Source organism: Typopeltis vanoorti, chromosome 9 (assembly GCF_054136105.1).
Source record: "Typopeltis vanoorti isolate ZY-2024b chromosome 9, IOZ_Tvanoo_1.0, whole genome shotgun sequence".
Classification (NCBI taxonomy): Eukaryota; Metazoa; Arthropoda; class Arachnida; order Uropygi; family Thelyphonidae; genus Typopeltis; species Typopeltis vanoorti.
Window position 1 is genome coordinate 40179508 of NC_143557.1, and position 12373 is coordinate 40191880.

At 38.0% G+C, this 12373-nt stretch overlaps 1 protein-coding gene across 2 annotated transcripts in view; it reads right to left on the reverse strand.

The window, feature by feature from the left end:
- Prp31 (pre-mRNA processing factor 31) overlaps nt 1-12373 on the reverse strand; it is a 274807-nt gene that overhangs the window by 244868 nt on the left and 17566 nt on the right. For both annotated transcript variants that reach the window (XM_090398337.1, XM_090398338.1), the window contains exon 2: nt 11130-11325. In XM_090398337.1, coding sequence (XP_090254463.1) covers nt 11130-11303 — 174 coding nt within the window. In that variant the 5' untranslated portion in view covers nt 11304-11325. The remainder of the gene's footprint in view (nt 1-11129; nt 11326-12373) is intronic.

Consider the following 12373-nt stretch of genomic DNA (forward strand, 5'->3'; position numbering starts at 1 on the left):
CTCCAACATTATCAGATCTTATATTTCTATCGTCTAAGGCACTTTGTACCATATCAATCCACCTATATCTTGGTCTTCCTCTGGGTCGTTTTGCTGTCAGCCTGGCAGAGAACACTTGTTTTGCTAATCTTTCCTCGCCCAATCTGTTTAAGTGACCATACCACCTGAGATTAGCTCTGCTAACGCATTCCTGGATGCTGACAATGTCAAGTTCTTTCCTAATATAATCGTTTTTAATATGATATTGCCATTAATGCCATCTGTTCATGCCTATAATCTTTCTCAGGACTCTCATATCTGTGGTCTCAGTCTTTGGTCAAGTGTTTTACTTCTGACCCAGCTCTCAGATCCATAAGATAAAACTGGTTTGAACACTGTCTTGTATACAGCTAATTTAGTGTTCTGACTAATTTCTCTCTTATTCCATAATTTATTCAATTGACTTCCCACCATACCAGCTTTGCTGATTCTGTTGTCTATTTCTCTATTTAATTTAACATCTTCAGTAAAAATCATGCCTAAATAGCTGAAATGTTTTACTTGTTCCACAGGTTCTCCATTCAAAACACAGTTGACATTTTCAATGATTCTGCCTATTTTCACTGTCTTTGTCTTTTTATTGCTGACCTTCATACCATATCTATTACAACAGCTATTCAATTTAGTCAGAGAATCTTGCAGACTTGTAGCGGATTTATTTAGAAGTATAACATCATCCGCATAAAGCAAAGAGCTGACATTAACATCTCCAATTTTGATATCATGTTTAGTACCACTTCATGATGTGATGCATATAGATAATGAATAAGAGAGGATAATGTACATCCTTGTCTCACACCAGATTTAACATTAAACCATCTTCCTGTACTTCCTTCAATTCTAACTGCTGACTTACAACTCAAATAAAGACTAAGCATTGCTTGATATAATGCCCCATTGACACCATATAACTGTAGCAGATTGAATAGCTTCTCTCTTGGCACCTTGTCATATGCCTTTTCCAAATCGACAAAACTTAAATATAGATCTTTGTTATATTCCCATGCTTTCTCGACTATTTGTCGTAAAGTGAAGATCTGATCCTGACAGCCTCTATTTGGCTTGAATCCATCTTGTTCTTCACCAAGCTTTTCTTCCACAATTCTTCTCAACCGTTTCTCAAGTATACTTGCATAGATCTTGCCAGGAACACTCAGTAGGGAAATACCTCTGTAATTCTCACATGCAGTTTTATTTCCCGTTTTATATATGGGTACTATGAGAGCTCTACTCCAATCATCGGGAATTCGTCCCTCTGTCCAGGCCTTCTGAACTATGCAGTGGAGCCACTGTAAGACTCTTATACCACCATACTTCAGCATTTCTGGTCGAATATCATCTACTCCTGCTGCTATTCCTGACTGCATGCCTAGTCAGTGTTTTTTAGCACTGTGCTGTCATCACTGCTTGTTTCATTTAGAAGTTTTTCAAAGTAATTACTCCATACTTCAAGGATATCTTTTTCTCCCATTTTCATGTCACCTTTATCATTTCTTACTCCTTTTACAGCACACTTTCCTCCATTCCTAAGCTTCTTCAACAACCTCCAGAATATTTTGCCACCTTCTTGATATTTATTTTCTATATTCTTGCCAAAGTCCTCCCATGACTTTTGTTTAGCTAGTTTTACACAGTGTTTAGCATTCTTGCATTTGTCTCTATTTTCTCTAAGAGCACAAGCTGACTTATTTGACAGGAACTTTTGATATGCTTTCTTCTTTTCCTTCACTGCCTCTTTAACTTCCTGTGTCCACCAGGGAGTTCTGATTTTTTTATCCATACAGACAACCTCACCACATGCCTCTCTGGCAGAATCAATCAATGTTTTCTTCAGAGTTTGCCACTGAATCTCCAAGGTTTGATTCCTGTTCTCAAACTCTTTCATTTTTTCATCAATAATCTTTGTGTATTTTAGTCTACAGTTCAAATCTGTGAGCTGCTCAACTTTTATTCGCTTTAAAACTTTCTTACATGTTATTCTTTTCAATATGAAATTCAATTTTATCTTGCTCAAGACTAGATAGTGATCACTTCCAATTTCAAATCCTCTGTACACTCTAGTGTCCTGCACCAGGGAGAAAACATCACTATCAACAATAACATAGTCAATGAGACTTTTCTTATTCTTAGCCTCTTCTCTCCATGTGAATTTGTGCACATTTTTATGTTGGAACATGGTGTTAGTAATAACCAGTCCATGTCCTGAGCAGAAATCCAACAGATATTTGTCATTATTATTAGCTTTGCTCTTTTCTCCAAATTTTCCCAAAATATTTTTGTATGTCTCACAATCATTTCCTACTCTGCTATTTAGATCCCCAACAAGGACCAACTTTTCATTTTTCATTGTGTCAGTGGCTTTTTCTAAAGTCTCAAAAAATTCCTCCACTTCTACCTTAGTAGAACCTTCTGTGGGACCATAGGCCCAAATAAGTCTCATTGTCCAGTTCCCCATTCTCATATTTGCCCACATTACTCTACTTGAGACTGACTGCCAGTCATGAAGATTAGCCTCGTATTTTGTGTTGAATACTATGGCTACTCCTTCTTTTCCTTGATTGTCATTGCCTGAATATAACATTTTGTATTTATTGCTCAGAAAGATCTCACCAGTTTTTGTCTTTTTTGTTTCAGTCACCCCGATTATGTCGATCTGGTACTTATCTAATTCCTCAGCTAGCTCCATTTCTTTGCCATTCAGGCTTCTTACGTTGATAGTACCGATTTTCTGGCGATGTTGAGTTGGTGTTTGTTTTCAGATTTGTTCCAGTAGCTGACTTTTCGCTGTTCGCCTTGGTTCCCTGGCGAAAACAATGGGGGCCTTGTTTAATCGGGCGACGCCCCAGCCGGCATGAAATTTTGTCATGTTGTACCATCATTCTATATTTTGGTTTAACCAATAAGAATATAATTTGGTCGGCCAAATCCCAAATTGCCAGCCCATCCTCGTTCGCTCAGTATCCAAGTAGATACCCAACAGGGTGCACCAAGAGAAGGTGAGGATTGGACATTAGGTCAGAAGCCCTGGTCGGTTCTCTGCATTCCTTTAAAGGCTATGTGGAGGTATCCTCTCAGTTATACAGCTTAGACCCTTAAGCACTTTCCACTGAAAATGTGGAAAGGCAGCAGGAGTAGATGATATTCGACCAGAAATGCTGAAGTATGGTGGTATAAGAGTCTTACAGTGGCTGCACTGCATAGCTCAGAAAGCTTGGACAGAGGGACGAATTCCAGATGATTGCAGTAAAGCTCTCATAGTACCCATATATAAAAAGGGAAATAAAACTGAATGTGAGAATTACAGAGGTATTTCCGTACTAAGTGTTCCTGGCAAGATCTATGCAAGTATACTTGAGAAACGATTGAGAATTGTGGAAGAAAAGCTGGGTGAAGAACCAGCAGGATTCAGGCCAAATAGAGGCTGTCAGGATCAGATCTTCACTTTAGGACAAATAGTTGAGAAAGCATGGGAATATAACAAAGATCTGTATTTAAGTTTTGTCGATTTGGAAAAGGCATATCACAAGGTGCCAAGAGAGAAGCTATTCAATCTGCTACAGTTATATGGTGTCAACGGGGCATTATATCAAGCAATACTTAGTCTTTATTTGAGTTGTAAGTCAGCAGTTAGAATTGAAGGAAGTACAGGAAGATGGTTTAATGTTAAATCTGGTGTGAGACAAGGATGTACATTATCCTCTCTGTTATTCATTATCTATATGCATCACATCATGAAGGAAAGTGGTATTAAACATGATATCAAAATTGGAGATGTTAATGTCACCACTTTGCTTTATGCGGACGATGTTATACTTCTAAATAAATCCGCTACAAGTCTGCAAGATTCTCTGACTAAATTGAATAGCTGTTGTAATAGATATGGTATGAAGGTCAGCATTAAAAAGATAAAGACAATGAAAATAGGCAGAATCATTGAAAATGTCAACTGATGTGAATGGAGAACCTGTGGAACAAGTAAAACATTTCAGCTACTTAGGCATGATTTTTAGTGAAGATGGTAAATTAAATAGAGAAATAGACAACAGAATCAGCAAAACTGGTATGGTGGGAAGTCAATTGAATAAATTCATATGAAATAAGAGAGAAATTAGTCAGAACACTAAATTAGCTGTATACAAGACAGTGTTCAAACCAGTTTTAACTTATGGATCTGAGTCAGAAGTAAAACACTTGACCAAAGACTAGGGACCGCAGATATGAGAGTCCTAAGAAAGATTAGAGGCATGAACAGATAGCATCAATGGCAATATCATATTAAAAACGAGGATATTAGGGAATAACTTGACATTGTCAGCATCCAGGAATGCGTTAGCAGATCTAATCTCAGGTGGTATGGTCACTTAAACAGAATGGGCGAAGAAAGATTAGCAAAATAAGTGTTCTCTGCCAGTTTGGCAGCAAAACGACCCAGAGAAAGACCAAGATATAGGTGGATTGATATACGAAGCGCCTTAGCCAATAAAAATATAAGATCTGATAATGTTGGAGTCTTGACAAGTAACAGACTGATCTGGAGGAAAATTGTAGATAGGAAGTTAGTAAGGATATAATTTTTTTCATGTAGTACTATCATATCCTGTACACCCCTTGAGGGTACATGGCAGGAATTTGATGATGATGATGATGATGAGAAAATTACAGTCAAATGTGTTTGTATAAATTAATTCTTTGTAAAAAATTAAAAACATCGTGCAATCTATCCGAGTCTGTCAGCATCTGCACGAGTGTATATGGTCTGGTGAGGCAGGCAAAAATTTCATTCCTCTCTCATGCAAAGTGCTGGCACTCTACCAGTATATGATAAATAGTGAGATGTGTATTGCATTTTTCACACATGGGAGGGTCATTAGCTCTCAGTAAATAAGAATGTGTAAGATGACTGTGACCTATGCGGAGCCTAGTGAGAACAACTTCCTCTATTCTCTGTATTCGTTGACTAGAATTAGAATGCTTGATTTCAGATTTAATGTTATATAATTTGTTTGTTAATGCTTCCTGCCACTGAGCAATTAGCTTTGATCTTATAAACTGTCTGTAGTCTGTATATGGTACTATCAAACAGTACGTGGGGGAAATTTGAGCTGATTTAGCAGCTGCATCTGCAGCCTCATTTCCCTTAATTCCAATGTGGCTAGGAATCCAGCACAACTGAACATCAAAATTAAGGATTTTTATTTTGTGAAACAGGTGTAACACCTCATATAGTACTGGATGTGGATTATGCACAGGAGAGGAGATAGCCCGTAAAGAGCTCAATGCATCTGTATAAATTATACACTTTTCGGAAGCAGTTTTCTTTTATATGAACATGTGCAAGCTGAATGGCATGTAACTCTGATGTATAATTACTGCAATCAGGTGGGATCTGTTGGAGATAATAATGTCAGGAAACACAGCAGCACAGCCAACAGAGGTATTAGTTTTTGAATCATCAGTATAGATAGGCAAGAAATCAGAGTGTGCTGCTCTGTGTGCATCACACAACTAAAGGTAGACAGATGATAGATTTCTGTAGCTGACAAAGTGAGAGGTTGCAGGATGGTGTGCAAACCTGCCATGGAGGGATGCTTTAGTGTAGTGTAGGCAATGTTTTCAACATTTATACCAAGATCTTGCATAGTCTCTTTAATACGCATACCAAAAGACATATGGGAGTTTGAAGTGTGTGGTATTGAGCTTCCCAGTGCAGAGAAAAGAGACTAGTCCATGTAGGATGATCTTGGGGAGACTTTATCTTTAGGGAATAATTAAGAGAAACTGTTTCCGTCAAAGTGATAGAGCTGGTTCATTTGCTTCAACATAAAGCCTCTGAGTGGGTGATGTGCGAAAGGCACCAGTAGCTATCCATATACCCTAATGATGGATGGGATCCAACCATTGCAGGTTACTCTGTGTCGCAGAACCATAGACTTGAGACCCATAATCCAGCTTTGAACGTATAAGTGCACGATAAAGATGGAGCAATGAAGCTCGATCAGCACCCCCACTCAATAGAGGATAGAGTGCGAAGCAGGTTCAACGTTCTCTTGCACTTTTCTCTTAGTTGACGAATGTGTGCTAGAAATGTAAGTTTACTGTTCAAAGATCAGTCCCAAGAATTTGGCTTCTGTAGCTACTGAATAATATTGCATCCCATTCTTAATTCAAGATCTAGGTGAAGAGTGCGTTTTCGACAGAAGTGTACACAGACACTTTTTTCTGTTGAAAACCTAAACCCATTACTAAGAGCCCACAGAGTAACATGATCAATTGCTTGCTGAAGTTGTCTTTCAATTACCCTCATGTTAAGGGAGTGGCAGTAAATTGTGAAGTCATCAACATATAGAGCATTGTCTACAGTGGGAGGAAGCCATTTGGTTATTGAGTTAATTTTAACAGCGAAAAGTGTCATATTTAAGACAGAGCCTGGAGGAACACCCTGTTCTTGATGATATGATCGAGATAACATATTTCCCACTCTGACTTGGAAAATTCGCCTGGAAAGAAAGTTTTTAATAAATACAGGAAGGTGTGCTTTAAGACCTAGGTTATAGAGGTCTTTTAATATGCCATATCTCCAGGCTGTGTCATAAGCTTTTTCCATATCAAAAAAAAAAAAAAAATGAAACAAGGTGTTCTTGCTTCGGAAATGCATCTTTTACAAGTTTCTAAAAGAACCAAATGGTCAAAAGTTGAGTGATGTCTATGGAACCCACATTGTGTATTGGAGAGAAGATTGTTGCTTTCTAAACACCAGAGAAGTCTGGCATTAAGCATTTTCTCTTATAAAGACAGCTGGTCAGAGCAATGGATCGATAATTATTTACTTGTGTTGAATCTTTTCCTGGTTTTAGGATAGCAATGACAATTGGCTTATGCTAAGAATTTGGAAACTCTTCCTCTGCAAGTATTCTATTGTATAGTAAGAGAAGGAGATCCATAGAACATGATGTTTTATCATTTCATAATGGATGTCATCAGGCCCTACTGCACTAGATTGAGATAGTAGGAGAGCTCTTTTTAGTTCCTCCTTAACAAATGGCTGATTGTATGGCTCAAGAACATTGGTAGAAAAATTTAGCCTTTGTTTCTCTTGCTGTTCTTTCAGAATTAAAAATTCGGGAGGATATGAAACTGTTGCTGAGATTCTGGCAAAATTTCCTCCCAGTGTCTGCAATGGCTTTGGGACCAGCAAAACACTTCCATTATGGTCTAAGGTAGACAAACAATGTGTTGTATATCTGCCTTTCATTTTCTGGATTTTATTCCATTCAATTTTTGGACTTGTCATTTGATTAATTGATGTAGTAAACTAGATCCATGATTGTTTTTGACTCTGACGCCTCACATAGTGTGCTTTGGCTCAAGCATGCTTGAAAGCTATAAGGTTTGATGTGGTGGGATATCTACGAAATATATCCCATGTTCTGTGTTGATCTTTTTTGGCTGTCTGACATTCTGGGTTACACCAAGGCTTTGGATAGAGTGAAAACCAAGATGATGTTTTTGGTATGGAGGCTGTTGCTGTCTGGAAAATGCACTCTGTTATATATTTTACCGCTTCATTGATAGGCATTTGACTGATGGCATCAGCATTAAATTTTGCAAGATGAGAGAAAGTGTTTCAGTCAGCCTGGTCCATTTTCCATATAGGTATCCGTGTGGGTGAACATGGTTCCTGTGAAGAGATTGTGCAGAGAACAGGAAAATGATCACTTCCACATATGTTCTCTTCAACGTCCCATGTGAGCAATGGAAGAATGGAGGGGGAAGCAGATTGTAAGATCAATTGCAGAATATGAACAGGTTGGCATATGGAAGAAAGTATTGAGTTTTTATTTAAAAGGGAGAGGTTATTATTATCAAGAATTCTTTCAATGATTCGACCTCGTCTATTAGTGTTGGTACTACCCCATAGAATATTGTGACCATTAAAGTCACCCATCAAAAGTATGGGCTCAGGCAGTTGCGAGATAAGGTTATCAAGATCAATTTCATTTAACTCAGCACTTGGTGGTAAATAAATTGAACATACTGTAATAAGAAATCCCACGGAGAAGTGAATCACTACTCTTCCAGAGAAGTATTAATTGGACCTGATGGAAAGGGATATGATTGCCCACTAGGATAGCTACTCCTCCATTAGCAGAACCACTTCCAGTTTTATCCTTGCGTACAACAGTGAAATTCCTAAAGGTAGGGTCCTCATTGGGTCTTAAGTATGTTTCCTGTAGACAAAATCAGAAAGATTTGCATTTCTGCAACAAAATCTTGATATCATCGATATTCTGGCAAAATCCACGACAGTTCCATTGCACAAATTTTCTTATTGTTTTGGTTTTATAGACTTGTCTGGTTTTCAGGAGGCTTACCTTTGTCATATTTATATTTATCAATTGTTTTGAGGAAGTATGCATGGCCAGTGTCCATCTCTTCCTCTGGTTGAGTATTCAATACATCTGATGTGTTAGGTTGGTAAGTTTAGTTTACTTTCACTGGGTACTGAAGTATCCATTTTTTCTGTGGGAGTATCTGGTGGTTTATCTTTAAGTGATATCTTTGCCATAATTTTTTTGACAAGTGGGATTTTATCGAGTGGAATCATTTTTGGAGTTGTCTCTGGAGTAAGGCCATAGGTCATCAATGATTGATGAGCTGAACAGAGAAGTACTTGTGATCATAAGGTGATGGTGGAACAGACACACACAAGTTTGAGTTGCTACTGTCACTTTCTTAATTGTTACCTTCTCAGCATAAGAGGATCTCACAGCAGGTGTGATAGTGGCTAGCTTTCTTTTTGCATCCTGGTATGTTATGTTTTGCTCTGTTTTCATTCTTTGTATTTCTTTTTCATCTTTCCATTTCTGACATGCACGAGAGTAAGTTGGATGATCTCCCTGACAGTTGACAAATTTAGCTTTTTTTTTTGCACAGCAAGATTTGTTATCATGCTCTTTACTACCACATTGAGCACAGGTAGTAGAACCACAACAGGCAGTTTGGGCATGTCCATATCTCTGACATTTAAAGAATTAAGGATGTACATTCCAACAGGACAGATGAGATACCCTGCTTTTACAGATGTTGGAGGCTTAGGTGTATCAAAAGTAAGGATGATGTTCTTGGTTGGAACTAGGTGACCATCCCTACAAATCAGGATGCGCTCACACCTGTCACTCCTTGATCTTTAAGTTATGAACATATCTCCCCATCAGGAACATCAAGAAGATCCCATTCTGATATCACTCCTCTATAGGAGTTAAGTGTTTTATGAGGTGTTACTGTAATTTCTATTACACCTATTGTTGTTGCTCTCAGTAGTTTCTCGGTATGTTGCTAACACGTTTCCACAAGGACATCACCAAAATGCAATTTCTTAACAGTTTTGGGAGGTCCTGCCAGTTCTTCTAAACCTTTTTTGAATAAAGAAGAGTGACATTTTCCCTGTTCGTTTTTCACCTGTAGCATGAATGATTAAAAATGTTGATACATTTATGTTAGCATCATATATCTTTTGTTTCTTACTTCTGTTTCCATATGCTGTATCTATGGTATCAGTACTTCATTAACTTTGTTAGGGCCCTGAAACATTTGAGGATGAAGGATTCATGTTTTTGGTTCGGCACCAGAGTTCCCCCACCCACCATGGAGCCACATGGACACCCACTGCCTGGCAAGTAATGACTGCGCTCAGGAGTGGAAAGCCAGGGTTACTCCTGACGCTATACAGGCACTACAGCAAGCCTAGGATCCAACCCCAGACCATGGAGTGAGAGACTTACTGCAACACCGTTGATCCTTGCAGGCAAGTGCACTAGCCGACTGATCATGGCTGGGTCATCCAGGACCGCCCGTCTTGCCGAAGCAGGGGCCAAAGTAGTGAAGACTACCAGGATCGCCCTTTCCGGATGTCCACAGGTCGCACCGCATGGCAAACACGGCGGCAGGGCATTGAATCCCAATGATGGTGGTCTGGAAAAAAGGATAGTGAAAAAGACTCGGGAGAAGTAGAGCGAAGAATATGGGAAGAAAAGCAAAGAAAAAGAGAAAGAATGAAAAGAGCCAGTACCATCAGTCAGAGGCCCCCTACACCATGAACAGGTGCCCTAAAATATTAGAGGAGGCATACTGAGGGTAGTCTATGAAACAGCAGGAGAGATCTGGTTGTCTCAACAAGTGATGGAGAAGTCTCAAGTCCAAGAGGTTTGTCCTATCCTTAGGAGATGTTACTACTGTTTCTCTCTCATCAGGATGAGAGAGAAACAGTGGTAACATCTCCTAAAGACAGGGCAGACCTCTTGGCTAGTCTTCTCCTCCATCTCTTGTTTAGACAATGAAATTCACCCAACAGCCTTGGCAAATTATCAGAAGGCATGAATGAATGCCATTTCAGTAGGCAACAAGCTGAATGGCATCTATAATGCCTGTTTTATATTTATTCTTTTTTTTTTTTTTTTTTTGCATTTATTACAGGCTGTAGTATAAACTGATTGAGAAGCTGGAGTTCTTAACTTGAGCCACTGAGCATATGCTGCATTTTTAACTTGGGCCAATTTGGCTCATTCAATGGACCAAGGCTTGGTGGAAGTTTGAGTGATGAGGAGAAGAAAGGCACTCATTCCAATAAAAATAATCTCTGTTATTATATTGAAACAGGTGCTTGAATCAGGAGAGTTGAAGAATTCATCAGACTATGAAAAATGAAAAAGAGGCATAAAAATCTCAAATCCTCTGCCAGTTGAGATAGAAGAATCTGCAGCGGAGGAGAATATAGGCACTCATTCCAATAAAAATAATCTGTTATTATATTGAAACAGGTGCTTGAATCAGGAAAGTTGAAGAATTCATCAGACTATGAAAAATGAAAAAGAGGCATAAAAATCTCAAATCCTCTGTCAGTTGAGATAGAAGAATCTGCAGCTCACGTCCCCCCCCCCGGTTAATTCAACCAAGATTCCCAACCTCTCATTTATCAATTTCAAAACTGTAACAACTTCTTATAATTTTTAAATGGTTTCAAGAAAAACATAACTATCACTTAAACACATAATGGAAACTATTATAACGGTATTATTTTTAAGTTTGTTTACCTGCTCACTATCTCTAAGTTTTGCTATTGCACGGATTGACTGAGAATGACGAGTATCAATATCCATTGAAACATCATCCACCTCCTGTATTTGGGCATCCTGCTGTAGGAGCTGTTCATCTTCTGCTTCTCCAGCATCTTCTAAATCTGCTAATAACTCATCTGCGAGAGACATATTACACGGCGGCAATTAAATCCTATAAACATAAAAGAGAGCCTGAAATTATAAGATGTCCATCACACAACTTGAAAATATTTATGAATACCTGTTATTTTTTAATCCTTTTTAATAATAAAAATAGTGTCTTCAATATGAGGTTGCATAATTTTTTTTAAATATAAAGTTTTAAATATTATATCAATTTATAACACAACATTTAAAAAATACTGTTACAGGTTCAGGAGAAGGTATTGAACAGCTGGATGTCATTATCTTTGAAGAAAACTGTGTGAAGGCTATTCCAAAGAACAGATAAACAGAATCAAGGAAAAGGAGAAGTTAGTCCAGAAAGTTTGAAGATGAACTATCAATGGATGACTGCCAGCTGCTTGTGTTTTATATGCTTAAACAAAAGTGGAAAAAGATGGTGGCCAGTTCAGAGAAGAAGCACTATTAAACAAACCTACAGGAAAGTACAAAGCAGAAACAAAATATATCAGAAAATATTTGGAAGAGTCTGTAATGGTGTCATCTAATAAATGGGGTGTCCTCTAACAGATAGCAAAGCATTTATACTAAAGTTTTTAGTATAAATGAAAACATGAAAACAGTATTCCAAGGCTGAGTAAATTGGACTTTATATGTACTGTTAGCAGTTGTACAGGACAGCAGTATAAAAAAAAAAAAAGAAAGTGTTTTTTTTTTTTTTTTGAGGTTTAGAAGGTTTTGTATGTGATGTGTTAGGTACAGGTGTAGGTCAGCCCAAGAAATGAAATCATTGACTAAAGGATCTGACTATTATCAAAGATATGGGAATGTGAATGTGAAGTGTGATATGTCTTTTTAAAGTTGTTTGGCAGCAGTGACATTCACTAAGCTGTTCTAACTTTGGTGAAGAATAGCAAAGGAAATCAGTGTTTAAGATATCAGTTACGGAAGACCTTAAAGAGTAGATCATTTCAGCCCTGCAGGGTTTGTCAAATGAAAAGAAACTGAGCGTACCATCATTGGAAAGGACAGGATTTGGTAATTTAATGAGATAAGATCATTAATGTGTAGAAGAAAAAGCATAGGTGAAAGTACAC